The following is an 18871-nucleotide window of genomic DNA, read 5'->3' as shown; positions in this document are numbered from 1 at the left end:
ATAATTGAGTTTAAATTTCATCTATAACTATTATTAAAAAAAAAAAAAATTATGTCTTGGCTTGATAGTATAAAGCAATACTCATTAAAAAAAATGCCAAATATTTTAAATCCAATAATCAATTAGGAAAAAAAATCATTTCAAATGTGATGTTGATCACAAACATCAAGGAGAGAATTTCCATTTGTGCAAAATTAGTGTTAGTGCAATGTCACTTTGAGGCCTAGGAACTTCTTAAAATTTCAAGTATACATTATGAATTGAGTGGTTTACATGGTATCATGTTATCCATTGCTCAAAGTAAATTTCAATCCATTTAATTGGTAAAGTCTATTATAATTAAATAAAGAATTAGCATCATTGAGCAACATCATAAGCTTTTAATCTTATCATCTTTTTTCTTTTTCTTTTTTTTGTTGAGAAACAAAGCTTATCATCTATATATAAACAAATTTTAATTAATTTTATTTAAAAATTTATTTAAGTGATAGATAACTTGTCAAAATCTAAAGCACTCATTTAATAATAAACAGTCTAAAATTACAAGAATCTTTTAATTACCTTAAAATATCTCTATTACAACAATACTAATATATAATGGGCCTGGCCTATATCAAGCACATTATCAAGCTCGGCCCATAATCTCCAACGGATATGTGTGGTGGAAAACAGAACTACCTACCTGTGTTTCCTTTTATGTCTCACACTCTCTTATCAGTTTCCCACACTACTCCAATGGCTAGTCTAAGCTTCAACACCACCAGAATCAGAACCCCAACACTTCAATCTCACAAACCCATCTCCAAATTCACCTCTCTCACAAAACCCATCAAAGTCTCATTCACTTTCCTCACAAAACCTTCAAGAAGAAACCAACAAAAACTCCACCCTATCAGGTCTAGTTCTGTGTCAGAAAGCTCAGTTTTTGCACCAAAAGAGGTGGAATTTGATGATGAAGATGATGAAGAGGACGACCCAACTGCAGAACTGAGCTATCTTGACCCGGAAACCGATCCCGGGAGCATTTTGGAGTGGGAGTTGGATTTTTGCTCTAGGCCTATACTAGATATCAGAGGGAAGAAACTGTGGGAGCTAGTTGTATGTGACAGTTCTCTTTCACTTCAATACACAAAGTATTTTCCTAACAATGTTATCAATAGTGTTACTTTGAAGGATGCTATTGTATCAATAAGTGATGATTTGGGTGTCCCTCTACCGGAGAAAATCCGCTTCTTTAGGTGAATTTTTTGATTGTATGTATGGATTTTTGTTGTATATATATCTACACAATTATGTATGTACAAATATGTGAGCATTCAAATTGAATTATTTGATAATATGCATGAATTTTGCAGTGTGTACACATTTGTGTATGTATAAATGTTTGTGTGAGTGTGTGTTTTGATTGATGTCTTTAACAATGGGTTGATTCTTTGTTTGAAGGTCACAGATGCAAACAATTATAACAAAAGCTTGTAAGGAGCTTGGTATAAAACCTATTCCAAGTAAACGGGTGCGTGTAGCCTTTAGTTATGATTTTGTTTTACTTCTCTGTAAATTTTAAGTTCATTTTTTTTTATTGAATTTGTTGTTTGTTGAGTTCAAAACCAAAGTTAGGTCCATGTTGTTAAAAGCAACTAGGATGAAGATTGGATCATGAATAGAAGTCCTAACTTTGATTGAATTGGATTACATTGTGCACAATAGGCACGGAGAATTAAATAACAGTAGGAATTGTATATCTGTTATCGAGGGGGCATATAGATTATAGAGTTTGAAACAATTCTCAATCATGATATGCTAGAAATTCTCCATGGCCATTACATGTGGGGTTCATGACAATTCCACTGATGGCCATAATATAATAAAGGACTTCTCTAGCAAGATTTAAGTCTAGATATAGAAAAGTCAAAATTTAATGGATCGGTGCATTGGATGGGAAATACAATGTAAAAGAGCTTGGGAAAGTATTAAATCAGGGGTACGGTTAGTGAATCATGGCATTCCAGTGTTTAGTTCAGCAAGGCTGTTCCTAAGCACACTTTCATTCTTTGGCTTGCTATTCAAAATCAGTTGAGAATGCAAGATAAGATGCAAATGTATGGATTTATACTAATGATTATTGTGCTTTATGTAACTCTGCTTCAGAAGATCACAATCAGCCATTTTTCAATTGCTTTTATTCTGAAAATTTGTGGAAAACTTTATGTAAGAAGTGCAACTAGCCACGGATTTCAAGGGATTGGAGTTATAGTATTCAATGGATGGCTCACACTCAAAGGGAAATCTTTTCCTAGGCTTGAGACTAAGATTATATTCTTCATTGCTGTGTTTTAAATTTAAGAGGGAGGGAAGCAAATGGCTCTTTGGCCTACTGGCACCTCCATCCTTGTGGTGGGTATACATATGGGGTTTGATCCCGGCATCTTCACTTGATGTTTAACCACATTTCATAATGGGCAAGTTGAAGTAATTGAGGAAAGTCCAAAGAGATCAACCATATCTTTGGCTCCAATGATCTTGGAAAACTTTATGTAATATCTATAGTTTAGGTTGAAGCTTTTGATCTTTCTGTGTCCTTGTTTTCCTTTTTGATTGTTGTTAGCATCATTGGTGGATGTTCTCCTGACCTTTTCCCTTTCATAATTTGCTTCTTTTCCCCTTCAAAGCCCAAATGGGTTTTGTTTGTCTATTTAAGGGTATTAGGAAATGGTAAATTTAATCACTTAACCATAATTCTTAAATTCCCCTCCATGTATAGGCCCAACCCCCTCCCCCCTCTTAAAGTGGGCTTTTTAAACTTTTAAAAGGAAGATAGAGACATGATTTGAACTTAGAACCACTTGCTCTGACACTATTACCGATTGGAGAAGGGTGAATTTTAATTATTTAGTGTGGGGATTCTTTGTTGCATTGTAATCTCTTTTTCAACTTTTGAGTTATACTGAGAGTTTGTTTTGCAGAGGCTATACCCTTATGTTTTTCTATAGCTCTGTTTGTTTTTTGTATAGTCACCTAATTACCCAAATAAAAAAATTCTGACTTTGAGTTTGTAGTTAGAACTACTCCACATATATATATATATATGTATATATATATATATCCTTGGTTATTTTTGGTTGAATTATTATTTTTTCAGTGCCTTTCACTACTTCTATGGCTGGAAGAACGTTATGAGGCTGTATATATGCGTCATCCTGGTTTTCAAAAGGGATCTAAACCGCTTCTAGCATTAGACAACCCTTTCCCAATGGAGCTTCCTGAGAATCTATTTGGTGAAAAATGGGCTTTTGTCCAATTGCCAATTTCAGGTACAGCACAGCAGCTTTACTTTCAATGATAATGATAGACAGATACTATACTTATGCACTCAACACAGACTATTTATGAAACATTCATATCTATGTTGCATTTTAAACTGCATAATAAAATTTTTATGCTATTATACATTAGTAGCTATCAGATATTAGATACTTTTCAAGATTCAATTTTAGTATGACGCCATTTCACTAAAGTGTTGCACAAAGAAGTCTCACTCAATTCAAAAGCGGATGTGATGATTTTCTTTTTCAAGGATTTCACTAGCCTTTACTGATCTTACTTTCCCATTTTCAGCTGTTCGTGAGGAGGTCTCATCCTTGGAGACAAGATTGGTGTTTGGTGCAGGTCTAGATTTGGATTTACTGGGAATTGAAATTGATGATAAGACATTAATTCCAGGACTGGCTGTCGCGACTTCACGTGCTAGACCTTTAGCAGGTATATATTCCTTTTTGTATCTTCACCTCTTATAATTCTTAGTGATTTTATATCATGATCATTTTATTTGGTTTGTTTTACCAATATGTTTTTCACATCTTTTTGAAACTATCTCCGAAAACAGCACACATTGGTTAGCATGGCAGCTATAATCTGCATCCAGGATAGTCTTAAGAAATTTTATTCCTGCATGTAATTTTTATATACAAAGTCCAAGACATAGGAAATGCATGGTATTGAAGTTCCTAACACTTGACTGTCAAGGTCTGGCATATCTTGCCATGATAGGTAGCAATTTGGCACAGCCTCAAATTAGTAGTGTTCAATGAGACCTGCTAGATTAATCATTGCAACAACCAAAAAGTTAAAAGTATTTCATTCTGGGTTTGAAGTGTAATCTGATTAATTTAGGTCCCTAATTACAAGTTAATTGAAATATACTTTTCATTTTTAAGATTGGTTCCAAAGCCAGATGGATAGTTAATGAGAGTGGCAAGAAGCATTATGCATTTTCTAATTCTTAACTGCTATAGGAGGATTCGTGTTGATAAGGTGCATTTGGGGTTCTAACCATAGTTACTCTTAGCCAATTTATAAAACAAGCAAGAAATAGGATTCCTCACTTCACTACTTGCTCATCCACTTCTTTAATTTTGATTTAATGTCCATATCCAACTCTATATGGATTGTGAAGCAATACTTTTTCAATTTGCTATCTCATTCCAAGTATGCCCTACGAACTTTTATGCTGCTTCTATGGCTAGCATGTATCATTATAAAAGACTTGTGATGTACTCTTGCAGCTTGGATGAATGGACTGGAAGTGTGTTCAATTGAGGCTGAACTCAGTCGTGCTTCCTTGATTTTATCTGTTGGAATTTCTACTCGGTATATTTATGCTACCTACAAGAAAACTCCTGTAACAACAAATGAAGCTGAAGCTTGGGAAGCAGCTAAAAAAGCCTGTGGAGGCTTACATTTCCTTGCCATCCAAGAAGACTTAGATTCAGATGATTGTGTTGGATTTTGGCTCCTACTAGACCTGCCACCTCCACCTGTATAATTTAAATTCTTAAATAAAAGAAAATACCTTGCTAACACAATCTCTCAAAATTATATCACTTCACACATCCTCATTGCAGAAATGAATGTGAATTTACGTTTTTCCTTTGTTCTTTTAATTTGTTTTGTGCCAGGTTTACCATTTACAGTTGCATGTTATTTGACTTGGTCAAAAATAAATATGATGCATTGGAGAAAAAGAAAACATACAACAAAATGCATGTCTTAGATGATTGTGAAAGTGGATGTCATTTCTCAATTCTTTTGAAGTAATTAATTATTTGCACTTAAGAACCATTAATCTTCAAAGTACAACTTTTTTTAAACTCTACTTTTCAACAAAACAAAAAAGTTGAAAAGAAAGAGTTGCTCCATATAGGATGATTGCATTTATTATCCTCGCTCTTGTCGAACTTGCAAATTACAGTACACTATCATATAGTGCTTTCTTAACTTCTTTTCTGCTTCTCAACCTTATTAATCTTCCAATTTTATTTTATTTTATTTTATTTTAAGTAGAGAATAATAATCCTCCCAAACTAGGTTGTTTGTCATTCCATCGCATACATAGTAAATTAATAGCAAATCATTCTGAGAGCGAATTTTATTCAAAACCATTGAAATGTGTTTTCATTGAAAGAAAATAGAGCATACCTGATAGGAACTTCTTTCTACAAAGTGATAATTAAAGATTTTGTTGTCACTTTTTCATTTTTTGGTTTCTCTTGAGCAATAGTGGCATTGGAAAATTCTAAAATTATTGCAAATTTTATATTTTAAAAAATATACACAAACTAACTTGTTTAATGTAATAATAGTACTTGTAACAGTTTTACAAGTGGACCAGCTCGTAAGAATTAAATACTTTCGGAGTATAGTAAAATTGTGTTTTCTTTTCTCATATTTATGGTAGACCCCACCATGAATTTAATGAGTGGGTCATTTACTATATTCCGAGAATACATAAGAATTACTCATCTATTCATAACTACTATTTGATCATTAGTTTGCACGCATCATGGTGTTAATATTGAAACTAGCTCAAACATAATTATATTTTCCACTTTCCACAATATGCCACTTTATTTTTTCTAACTTCTCTATATTCATGTAATCACATCAATGAAGAGACCTTGGAAGGATTCTCTACTAACCTCACAAGAGTGCATATTCTCGAGAGACCTTGGAGTCACCATTGCTGGAGGGCTATGGTAGTAACAGTCTTTGTGCAATTTCTTTGGTGGGAATTGTGAGAAGGGAATAAATAATGTTTCTTTGGGCACCTTTGACTGTTCTTCCTCATCCAATCCATCTCCCACTAATCAAATCTACAAAAATTCATAATGATTTTACTGTTTCTAAGGTTCAAAGTAGCTATATATTCTTTAACAATACAATATGTAAATAATTGAACTAAAACAGTAAAAATTTCATAGACTTACCTTTTGAGAATAACTTACTGAAAATATCAAATTACTTTCAGAATTGGTGTTGAACGATTTGTTTAGCTTCAAAAACTCATCCTCTAGTATTGTAAGCACCTGAATTATGTTAGATTAAAAAGGAATCAGAACCTTGTTATGAATAATATTTTTTGCAACATATGCATGTAGAAAAAGAAAAGACCTCGTTCTCTCTTTTACTAATTAAGAAGCACAAACACATTTCCTAAACAGTCTTGTAGTTCAATAGAATTTCTTCAACATCCCCCTTTCCAAACAAAATAAAGAGAAAAGAAAAACTTCTTGCATGTGCAAACATAGACATAAGAGTTATAGATAGAAGAAGAAAAAGTGTTTGTAGGGCATGCTTAGAAGATTAAAAATAAATAATTTTTTGTCAAGTGTGTGTATTCACTGGTTGAAGGTGTACGTAGCACTTTTCTCATAATGTTGACGCAAAACCTATTTTTCCACTAATGTCAACCAAGGATTTGTCAAGTGCTTAATTCTTAATATAGAGCAGAAACGGTTGTTTAGAAAGACGGAGTAGGAGATGGTGATAATGATATAGTTATGATAACTTATACAACAAGTTGAGAGCCAAGGAGGGAGAGAATCAAATTTATAAACTTACTAAGATAAGGGAAATAAAAACAAGAGATTTGAATGGTGTTCGGTACATTAAAGATGAAATCATAGAGGTGGTGAAAGCCTCTTTCACGGCATATATCGGGTACACCATATACGAGCTCATGGTCGGCGTGCCAATAATGACATTGGTTGATATGCCACTGCTTGTTTACTAAAATCATCATAGATTATTAATGCTGCCAAAAATTGCAAAGAAAGTGTTAGGAAAATAAGAGGGAATTAAAGAGAATTGGAAAAGTTATTTTGATAAAATTTGTTATGGAAACAACATAAAAGATCAAAGCGATTTAGGTAGCCCATTAGCTCAATGGAGTATAGAAACCATGGATTTGTCCAAAGAATTAGGATGACTGAGATAAAAGATAATAATAATAATAATAATTGAAGTGCATAATATACATTTAGTGACCGACATGATTAATTTTGCGAGATATATTTACTATTAAACTTAGTGTTACCACTATTTATAAATTATAATAGAATTTATTGTATTATTTATGTGCTTTATTGTATTATTTTAACTAATTTTTATTTATGGTATTATTTTAATTAACTTTTACTTTTATTAAAGTAATTTAAGTAAAAAATTTGTATATTGGAAACCTTTTCACATAGTCTTCGTTGGAATAATTGTGTATTGGTAACTTTTTATGGTGGAGGACCAACCTTTTCACATGGTCTTCGTTGGAATAATTGTATATTGGAAATTTTTTATGGTGGAGGACCAACCTTTTCACATGGTCTTCGTTGGAATAATTGTATATTGGTGATTTGTTAATGGCTATTGGCTGGCTTACTAACAACTACCTTAACTTTAGCGTCAATGATATGCAAAAGGGGAACACTTTGCTCCGCGCCGCACGGCTTTTTCTTTGCAAAGGGCCAATCACTGACATGTTGCTTCTTGTTATTTTCCAAAGCATGATAACGATTCTTCTAATAAAATATAAAGAAAACTGTTAATGTCAACACTTCCACTTCAAAACTTGATTCCTCTTCTTCATAGCACTATTACCTTCACTAACATTAGAGCACTTCAAGCCCATCCTCTAGCTTTCGTCTCGATCTTCTAATTTCCTTTTCCACGTTACAAAGAAATGGCCGAAGGAATGCTCCTTGCCGTTGCACAAAAAATCACTGAAGATTTGGGCTCTTGGGCTTTCAAAGAGGTCGCATCGCTTTGGAATGTCGAAGCTGAGCTTGAAAACATCAAGAACACCGTTTCCACTATTCAAGCTGTACTTCGGGATGCAGCAGAGCAGCAGACTCATAGCCATCAAGTCAAGGACTGGCTCGAAAAGCTCAAGGACGCAGTTTATGAAGCAGATGACTTGTTCGGTGAGTTCTACACTGAAGCCAACACTGAAGCCTTACGACAAGGAGGGATGAGTGAGAATATTGCAAAAAAGGTACGCGGTTTCTTTTCAACTTCAAACCCACTTGTTTTTCGTCAAGAGATGAGTGGTAAAATAAATGCGATGAAGCAGAAACTAAATGCAATAGCGGAAGATAGGAAACTGTTTCACTTGAAAGAATACCATGCAGAGCCACATGTGAGTATGGATAGGGAAGAGACTCACTCATTTGTACTTGATGAAAAAGTTATTGGGAGAGAAGATGATAAAGAGGCCATCATAAAACTGTTATTGGAGCCTAATAATGAAGAGAATGTTTCAATTGTTCCTATTGTGGGGATTGGTGGGTTAGGAAAAACCACGCTTGCTCAATTTGTATACAATTACAAGAACATCAAAGAACATTTTGAACTAAAAATGTGGATATGTATATCTGATGTCTTTGATGTGAAAATGATTATTCAAAAAATAATATCTGCTAGAAGTGAGAAACTTGAAGACCATAGCATGGATAAATTACAAGATCAGCTTCGTAAAATAATTAATCAAAAGAAGTACTTACTTGTCTTGGATGATGTGTGGAATGAGGATCCTCACAAATGGGAAAGTTTGAAAGACCTTTTAATTGGTGGTGCTAAAGGAAGTAAAATTGTAATAACTACGCGTGCGGGATTGGTAGCAGAGATTACATGCTCAGTTTCAATATACACTCTTAAAGGTCTCAATGTAAAACAATCTTGGTTGTTATTCAAGCAAATAACATTTAGAAAAGGGCAAGGGCAAGGGACCAATAATCCTAGACTAGAAGAAATTGGAAAGGAAATTGTGCGCAAATGTCAAGGGGTACCCCTTGCCATAAAGTCTATAGGAAATGTATTGCGCTTGGAAAAAACAGAGCATAAATGGTCATATGTCAAGAATAATATACTAGAAATTGCAACTCAACAAAAAAATGACATTTTTCCAATTCTAAAGTTGAGTTATGATCATCTTCCATCACATTTAAAAAGTTGTTTTGCCTTTTGTTTCTTGTTTCCTAAAGATTATGAGATCGATAAGGTGACACTCATACAACTATGGATAGCGCAAGATTTTATCCGACCATCAAACAAAAACCAAGAATTAGAAGATGTTGCAGATGAGTACTTCAAGGATTTGCTTCGGAGGTCCTTCTTTGAAGAAGTGAAAGTATTTGGAGAATTAAAATACAAGATGCATGATTTAATTCATGATCTTGCACAATTAGTTGCAGGGGAAGAGTGCACAATAATTACTTTGGATGGAAACAATTTTGATGAAAAAACTCGTCATATGTCAATTCCATTTTATATTGACTCATCTTTTATTGAAACTTCAGGTTTGCTAGTTAGAGCAGAGAAGTTACGTACATGTCTTCTAACATTTAAATTAGATAAGTGGGAATATAAAGCGGGGGAACTAGACGAATCAAAGTTGAATAAACTTATTTTGAGTTTCAGAAGATTGCGTGCATTGGGTTTATATGGAGTGCAAATTGAGAGAGTGCCAGATTCTATTGAAAAATTAATACATCTTACTTACCTTGATTTTTCTACAAATCTTGGTATTAAAACTGTCCCTAATGCTATTTCTAGACTTTGGAAATTGCAAACACTAAAAGTCAATGGTTGTGAAAATCTTGAAGAATTACCTAGAGACATTAGACTTTTGGTTGGCCTCAGGCATCTTGAGAATAGCAATTGTTGGCGTTTGAGTCATATGCCTAATGGATTAGGGCAAATGACATGCCTTCAAACGTTATCATTATTTGTTGTGAGAGACAACCAAGCTTCTTCCTCTAGGCACATTAGTAGTGGGCTAGACGAATTGAATTCGCTAAACTCCCTGAGAGGAGAACTACAAATCTCAAATTTGAGATGTTTGGAAGATGTTTATTCAGAACCCAGTGCTGCCAATTTAAGGGCAAAACAATATCTTGAACGGTTGACATTATTATGGCATGCAAATGATCTTGATTTTTGTTCTGACGATGACAACGATAGTGATGAGAAGTTATTAGAAGGCCTCCAACCACACCAAAACCTTAAATTTTTGTCTGTGAGAGGGTATGGGGGTGTGAGATTTTCAAGTTGGCTTTCTTTGCTCACAAATCTTGTTGATTTATCTATAATTGGTTGTAAGAGATGTCAACAACTTCCACGATTGTCTCAACTCCACTCTCTGGAACGTCTATCGCTTCGTAGAATGGAAGTTTTGGAGTACATATCAGATGGTGATATAAATGAGGAGGTTCCTACTACATCCTTCTTCCCATCGCTAAAGACAATTCATATTCTCTCCTGCCCTAGTCTGAAGGGATGGTGGAGGAGCACATCAACAACAGATCACCAACAACATCCGCATCACCAGTCACTGCCTTCATTCCATCATCTCTCTGTTTTAGATATTCAGTTTTGCCCTAATCTAACTTCCCTGCCTCCATTTCCGTATCTCGAAGAAAGTCTACATTTGGATCAAGTCAGTTTGAAAGCTTTACAACCGACAATAGCGATGACTTCTTCGCTTCCTTCTTCCTCCTCTTTCCTGTCCTCTCCTTTCTCCAAATTAAAGTCTCTGAGTTTAAGTTCTATAAAGGATACAGAGGCTCTTCCAGATGATTGGATGTCAAACCTGAGTTCTCTCAAGCAACTAGATATACGAGGAGGCCCTAAGCTGAAATCTCTATCTCTAGCCGTGCCCCATCTCACCTCACTCGAGAGCTTGGAGATTCTTGATTGTGAGCTGTTTGATTCGATTAGTGACATGGGTGATGATGGCACCGAATGGCAGCATCTTAAATGCCTCAGTTCTTTGCGTTACGACAGCGTTCCGAATTTGAAGTCTATTCCTTCCGGACTTCAACATGTTACTGCTCTGCGAAGGCTTGTGATTTCTGATTGTCCCAATTTGACGATTTTCCCAGAGCTCACCTCAGTTGTATACCTTCAAATTTCAGACAGCTCCAACCTAACATCAATTCCCGATGGGATTAGTAATCTCACGTCCCTTGAAGAACTTCGCATTTCCTATTGTACATATCTCAAATCACTTCCTGATGAGATGGTTTCTCTCAAGTCTTTACAAAAGCTATCAATTAACGGATGTCCTTGCTTATGGAAAAGATGTGAAAAGGGAATTGGGGAAGATTGGTTCAAAATCGCTCACGTCCCTGTTTTGGAAATTCTGGAGTGGTGATTTTATATGCTGAAAAAATGTGAAACACTCCATTTTTCAGTCAATTCCTCTTGGGCTACCTCTAGAACACTAGCCCTCTCAGCCTCGACCATGCCACTTGCAACATAACCTCTGGTATGTCTTCTGCAATAGCTGAGCTTGGTAGCTCTTCACTTTTTACTTTTTTTTTTTTTCATTTCTTAATAATCTTATATAATTTATGTATGGTTGCTGAGAAAACATAGTAAATTTTTGGGAGTTCTATTCTTTATATTTTGTTGATTTCCAAAAAATAAAGAAATTTTTAATTATCTTTTTTTTTTTTTTTGTGGATTTCCAAAATATTAGAACAATAAATATACTCAACCATGGTATATAATTGTATTGGGTTCACTTTAGTGAAACTTTTTGGTTTTTCACATTTTCTAACAATGAAAAGTCCAAGATTGATTTGAAAGAAACCAAACTGTTGGACATTGTTTAAAAGTTTTGCTGTTGGTTATTTTTTCAACAAGAAAGATTTGGCGAACCCCAATATCATCCATGAACAACTGCTCTTAACAGTTGTTCGCTCTCTTCTTCTTTTTTTTTCATTTTTCATTTTTGGAATGCAACTCTCTTTCTTAGTTTATTGGGTTTTAATTTAAGCCTTTTGCAAAAACTGATTTGTTATATTGATTCATGCAATGAGGAGCCAAGGATTCCATTGTTATATAATGGCCATACTAAGAGTTTTGTTAAGAAAGGTTTAAGTGTGACACTCTGTTTTGTTGTGAAGAAATTTTGCCTCAAAATTAAAGCTCTACGAGATTTGCATTGCATTTCTAGGATGCCAATGGTGATGCACTGAAACAGAATTTAATGTTTTTAATTTTTCGTTGTTATTGAAATATTGTTATCCTTTTTGTCATTGCATGATCCTGCTCCTTTGTAATCTATTTACATGAATGGCCTTAAAATGAATATGCCTTTTGTTTATCAACAGATTTAATGGGATTAATCATCGAGTGAGTGTGGATCATCTAAAGAATTTGAAGATTTTTGTGGAAAATATGGCAAAGGATCTATTCCTTGGAGACTTTGAGGATTTCGGAAACTGACTTAGCTCAGGTACTTGGTTAAAGTCACCATTAATTAAAGGTTATTGTGTAATTTGGAGTAGTGTTCCAGTGGGATCTCTGATTTTTGGCATTTAACACTATGGCGATATTGAGTTAATCAATTTTCTTACAAATAAGAGAAAAAAGCTTAATAAATATCACAAAGTCACTAATGGGGAAGAGGGCATGGTCCACCTAAAAAAGTTCATGTCCTATAGCTGATAGGGCCTAAACTTGGTTCATCTTCTATGTTTCTAGATAAATGTAGATTAATTATGAATCCTAATCTTTTGTAGTGATTCAAATGCTTCGTTCTTAACTCTCTTCTTTGTTCTCTTTGTGTTTTTTGATGATCTCCCAGTTTGTTTGATCTTAGATGGAAAAAAGCATGAAACAAAACTAGGGATAAATATTTGAGCCTATAGAGAACCTTTTGGGCAAGTGCAGCAAGTGAACAGCTTGGCTATTTATCTTGTTTTTGTGTTCCTTTTTCCCTCAAGGGGAAAAAAGGGGGGGTGGGGGGGGGGTGGGGGTGGGGGTGGGAGACGCGTAAATCCTTCACTTGTTTCTTTGTTCTAAGCATCTGTACCTTGGCATAAATGATAAGACTGCACTTTTGGGTTTGCAGAGTTGATTTTAAATAAACAAATTGAAATTTGGCACTTAGAGATGTTGGAATAGATTTATGGTGAATAATCAATTTTCATTAGGACGATCTAGTCCAACCCAACAACAAAGCCTTAGTCCTAAAAACTGGATTAATATTAAATGCATTTCAGAAATATGATCTGCTCCAAAGTTTTTATAGGTCCATATATCTCTGTCAAAATTCAATCCTCTTGTTCCCCTTCAATTAAGAGCATAGTGATTTTTTTGATCATTTGATTCTGTGTGCAGAATATAGGCAGGCTTGGAATATAAAAACTGCAAGGTTGTTTATCCAAAGCGAGTTGGTATTGCAATTATCAAGCCACAACTGAAAAATTAAGTGGTAAATCATTTAAGTTTCATATATGGTTATTTATTTATGTACTCGAACTTATGTTTCGTAGTATGGCATGGAAAAAGACCACAGCTTGGTGTTAACTCCCCTATTTCTTTATATTCATGCATCTCCTTTCTAAGTTCCCTATGATTGTTAGATACTACTCTCTCTCTTTTCATTCCTCATTTTCGTTTTAGATATGGTGAATTTCTCAGTTATAGGAGTCTGTATGCCAGAGCTTCGAATACTTAAACAGACAAGATTTCAGTAGTTTATGTCTTCCAACTATACTGGTAAAAACGAATATGCAGCAACTAGCAAAAAATAAATTGGTAAGTATCTCAATTCTCATCTTTATTATATCTTACCACATAGATTAGGCTTAAAGGTTCACTTGTTGGAAATTAAATTGTAAGACGGTAAAAACACTTATTTTCCTCTCTTTTCCTTTAATTTAAAAATTTTTAATTTATTATTTGAATTTAATTTTGATAGGCTGGAATGGATGAAGATGATGGTTTGGTGGTAGCAATCCAATTACTACATAGTTATAGATATAGCTTAATATCTCATTCCTTGTGAAGCATTAAGTTATGTTCATGTCAAAATATTGGAAATGTTTACTCTTTCCTATGTACATAAGCAGGACTCAAAAAGCATCCCTTTGAAATGGGAGGTAGAGTGGAGATAGGATTCAAACTTAAGAAAACATTTTGGTGCCATGATAAACTACCAGTTGTCCCAAAAGCTTAAACTGATAGGAAATTTTTCCTATGTTAACCATTATTGTAACAATTATAATGTAAACCAGGTAACTCAACTTTTACAGGTTACATGACAAAAGCCACCAATATTTTCTCTTAAAGCTATGAAGTTGTTGCATCAACACTCAATAGACGGTGCAGGGCTTGTGTTTTTGTGTAGTAGAGTGGAAAAAAAATGTAAGATTAGATATTGATTAAAGTATTATGTCTACGTTTGGCTTTTTTTAGGACGAACGCTTTGACATAAGAGAAATTGTTGTTGCACACCGTGGAGTGCACGCTCCATACACACAACACTTTGGAAATCATGTGTTCAAAACACAATTTCTCACTTAAATTGTGAAATCATGTTTTGAATCCACGATTTCAGTTGATGTGACACGCACACACCATATACACCGGTGTGTAATTAACAACGCTCTTGACATAATATGCAACCTATCATTACTACTTTTACAATCCGGGATGCTACTAACTTTTAGGTCATGCATTGGAACAGATGATGCCAACAAGTTCTTTGACTTCTGTATTACTGGCCCACCGGAGTTTTCCTTGGCTATTAATGGTCTTGCATTTCCCTGACTTAGAATTAATGTGGATTACCAAAGAAAGAAAGTGTAGCACTAAGACAAGGAGGAAACTTCTGAAGTTAGTTTGGCTGCACTAGCAACAAAGGGAAATCAAATTACAAAATGATGTATGCAATCTTTTTCCGACTGGGATGTCACCAACAGCAATCCTCTACTGTTGATTTTTGTCATTTCATGATGAACTGAACTGCATTCCAGTATTGCAATTCCATGTTTCAAGGTCCTGTAAGGTAGATCATGAATATTTCATAGGTTGCTTTTGGTATTTTTGTGTAAATCCACTAGGATTATGTCTTGGTATTTGAATTAATGATGAGGAAGATTTGGCCAGTGAGCTCTAACTCAACGGGCACCTCTTCCCCTTATAAGTGCTAGGTGGAGGGATGGGTCTTGGGTTCAAGACCCATCAGGTGGGTGTGTAACTTACTAGTGAAAAATATGATGAAGAAAATTTGGAAGCTCAATACATGGATGCCAATTTTTGTGATTCAATTTCCATTGCAAGGGATTTTTTTTTTTGGATATACTAATTAGAATTCGGTAGTTTTTTTTTTTTAAATGCAATTCATAGCCACTTCTCCTGGCTGCATGTGAAAAATTTTCTATTCTGTGGTACTGTGTTCTGTCTACTTACCTTTTACCATTTAGCTGCACCTATTGAACTAATTCGCCTTTGACATTCCAATGTCTCCATATGATTAAAAGTCTCTAAACTATTTTTGCATTGTCTTTATAGTGGGTATATATCTATTTTTAATGCAAAATTTGTGTTTCTTTGCATTATTGAAATGAAAATAGCATATAAAAATTTCCCAATAACTTTCATTTTATTCATCCTTTAGAGTTTGGTCATATTATGACACTTTTTTTCCAGAAGAAGGCACAGTTTGGGCACTGCTTGAATGAATTCAGTCTTTTGCCTTGCCTATGACCATCTGTTGTGGCTTCCAGAATTTCAGATCTTGTTGATAATTAATGATATATAATTGTTAGATAATAGTCTTTATAAAGAGTATAGCTACTATCATCATCATTTGCATATGCCATGAATGCTTGACCTAACTGATAACTAGTGTGTGTGTGTGTGTTTTGGTATAATGTGAATCCAAAAATATCCTTAGTTTCCATTCATATGCCACCACATCAGAGAATACTAAAAATTTTGTAAGAATACTAAAAATTTTGTAAGAACAATGTTGAGATACTTTGCTAGCTACTCTCAACTTTGTGACATGGTCTTCTCTTGAATCATGGCATGTTGGCATGTTTTTGTTTTCCAGCCCTTGGAAGACATTCACATTCATTCTTCCTTTTGTTTCAGGTAGGATGATTTTATCAAAAATTTGATTCTATATGCTGGGAAGCAAGAGCCAGTTAGCCACAAGAGCATTGAATACTAGGTGGACGTGTTTGAGTGTGTGTTTGTTCTTACTACACTAGTAATAAAAATATTTAGAGACTAGCAAAAAGCCATATCTCATTTCTTCTTACTTCATGTGTTTTGAAATTGTTTTTGCCAGTTGGTAGAAATTTTACTGTTTTGGTGTTTCCTCTCCTTTCTTTTCCAATTTATTTCGCAAACTTATGTTTGATAGGATGGAATGGATGAAGATTGTAGCTTGGTGTTAGCAATTAGAGAGCTGCCTAGTTTCAGTGTTGCTTAATTTCTGAAGACTGATCGTTTGACTTTTCAATGACTCCTTGTGAAGCATCAGCTCTATGTTCATGTAAAAATATTACTGATGATTTTTACGCAAGCTATTTATATGCTTTTCAAATTGTTACTATTTTGTACATATCAGTACTCAAAAAGACAAAAACCATCCTTTAGAAATTACATAACAAAAGAACTATCAAGGGAAATATTTTAGTGGGTCAAAAATTGTCAATTACAACAGGATTGGATGTTCCAGTGCTTGTAGCCCTTTTCTTCTTCATAAGTCTAGAAATGGATATTCTTAAGTTGGTGAGAATGCCATCAGTTCATGCACTAACAATATGAGTGAGTAGTACAACTTACTAAAAAAATTAAGTTATTATCATTTTCATGATTTACATTAGACTTAGCTGTTGGAGCAGGAAAAAAAAAAGAACGTTTTTCCTAAGAGATAATGGTTTGTTTCTTCAGTAGTATTTCCTAGTAAGCATTTAATGCCTTCTTTTTCTTAGCCTCACATTCTTGGGGGAACTTAGCATACCATATAAGTTTTTTTTTTTTTTTTTTTTTTCTCTTCTCTTTTTCCTTTTTCCTATATTTTTGGGTGATTAGTACATAGCATACCATATGGTTATAATTCCACCCAAGGACAATTTAATTATATGAAATCTCTGAAATATTATATGAATCCATTATCTTCTGTTATAAAGCATACAAATTCGCAAGTTGTTAAAAAAACTTTCTGATTGAATGCTAAAAAACCAATAACTATAGAATGGAGAAAATTATGATATTTTTTCAAATTATTTATGCTGCAAAGAAAATATTAAATGAATTCATGATACTTATTAGACCTTTTTATCTAAACATAATTAGCGACTCATATTGGACTGACTAGCTGTTGTTGCAGGGCAAAAAATGTGACTTTCCATATCAAAGGACTCATAAGACTTCCATGATAAAGGTTCATTTCTTAGATATGCATTCAAACTTTCATCTTTGAAGTAGCCTAACATTCTTGGAGTTAATTAGCATATTATAAATTATAATCAAGCAATGGACAATTGACTACATGAAATATTTGAAATAACATGAATTGAGAATCTTCTGTTCTCAAGCATAGAAATTCATGAGTTGTCAACGATCTTTCAAATTGAGTCCAATGTAATAGTAGCAATTGAATGGAGGAAAAAATGACCACTTTTATAACAATTTGGGTCCCAAAGAGAAAATTTATTTTCAATGTCCAAATGCTAATTAGACCTGGTGCAATATCTTTGTATTAATTTTACAATTATGTCAACTTTTGCTTTTAATGGAGCTCATTTTCTTGGTGACTTTGGATGTAAACACAAATCCCCTACAGTTTTATTCCATTTAACAACTAATGAACATGAATACTTTTCGATGCAGAAATTTTCTTTTAAGGTGAAGTGAGGCCCATTCTCAATTCCAGTGTATGAAATTCCTAGTTTTCTACCTGAACTATTGCATCAATAATTCTTCATTGTAGATAATGCGGTATATTACTTTGGTTGCTCTCTCAAAATTCTAGGATTGAGAACATGTTAAATCAATCCATGCACTCACTAACATTAGGGAATGCAAGCTTTGTGTGTAAGTCATGTACAATGTTTTTCATTGTTGTTCTTGCTCATATGGTTTTCAAAATTTTTGTTAAGAACATATCATTTGAAGTGTTTCTGTTAACTTCAATTCATTTGGTTTAATGTCTCCTGGGTGATTGAAACATTATATTCTAAATCCCATAATAGCAAAAATGTCTTTACACATGTAACGAGGAAACTTTAAAATTTGCATACATTATATAATTAATGGAACATAGAAAATTTACCAATGGTACATTTCAGTCCATTTTCTTGTTTCATAATTCATTTCATCTCTTGACCTTAGTGAATAGGTTTTTTCAGTTATACACTTATTACGTCAAGATGGCAACATATACGATACGGATTTGTTCAAACAAACAATTTCATTTGTCATTGATTAAGAAATTGTAAGCATAGATTATAATGTGGACTTTTGTCCTAACCAAGCCAGGTGACTCACTTTTCACAGGTTTCAGGACAAATGAAACCAATATCATCTCTTAAAAATGTGAAGTTGATGCATCAACCATTTGAGTAGGGCTTGTGCTTTTGTGCAATAGAGTAGCACTAAAATTTAGAGGTAAATATTGATTAAATAACTGTCTTTTTTTTTCCTATAATAACTGTCTACTTTTGGTTTCATTTAGGATGACTGTTGTGCTATAATATGCACCCTATCTCATGACTAATTTTATTTCCAGCAA

General features: G+C 33.9%; 2 protein-coding genes across 2 annotated transcripts; both read left to right on the top strand.

Moving 5' to 3' along the window:
- Positions 1-669: 669 nt before the first annotated feature.
- LOC142614822 (protein TAB2 homolog, chloroplastic) lies at positions 670-4934 on the top strand. Its single transcript, XM_075787458.1, has 5 exons — positions 670-1238; positions 1444-1513; positions 3140-3311; positions 3616-3759; positions 4563-4934. The coding sequence occupies exons 1-5, from the start codon at positions 697-699 to the stop codon at positions 4820-4822; spliced, it is 1188 nt and encodes a 395-aa protein (XP_075643573.1). The 5' UTR covers positions 670-696; the 3' UTR covers positions 4823-4934.
- A 2989-nt stretch (positions 4935-7923) lies between these two features.
- LOC142615575 (putative disease resistance protein RGA1) lies at positions 7924-13487 on the top strand. Its single transcript, XM_075788312.1, has 3 exons — positions 7924-11596; positions 12447-12571; positions 13459-13487. Exon 1 carries the CDS (start codon positions 8012-8014, stop codon positions 11480-11482), a length of 3471 nt encoding a protein of 1156 aa, XP_075644427.1. The 5' UTR covers positions 7924-8011; the 3' UTR covers positions 11483-11596; positions 12447-12571; positions 13459-13487.
- The last annotated feature ends 5384 nt before the right edge of the window (positions 13488-18871 follow it).

Source organism: Castanea sativa, chromosome 11 (genome assembly GCF_040712315.1).
Source record: "Castanea sativa cultivar Marrone di Chiusa Pesio chromosome 11, ASM4071231v1".
NCBI lineage: Eukaryota > Viridiplantae > Streptophyta > Magnoliopsida > Fagales > Fagaceae > Castanea > Castanea sativa.
Note: the sequence above shows the minus strand (reverse complement) of the source record. Positions and strands in the feature narration are given on the sequence as shown.

Bases quoted from the DNA above. Each gene is read 5' to 3' on its own strand.
- LOC142614822 (XM_075787458.1), top strand. From the start codon at position 697: ATGTCTCACACTCTCTTATCAGTTTCCCACACTACTCCAATGGCTAGT. The intron at 3,312-3,615 runs GTACAGCACAGC...TCCCATTTTCAG, and splicing joins TGTCCAATTGCCAATTTCAG to CTGTTCGTGAGGAGGTCTCA. The intron at 3,760-4,562 runs GTATATATTCCT...GTACTCTTGCAG, and splicing joins ACGTGCTAGACCTTTAGCAG to CTTGGATGAATGGACTGGAA.
- LOC142615575 (XM_075788312.1), top strand. From the start codon at position 8,012: ATGGCCGAAGGAATGCTCCTTGCCGTTGCACAAAAAATCACTGAAGAT.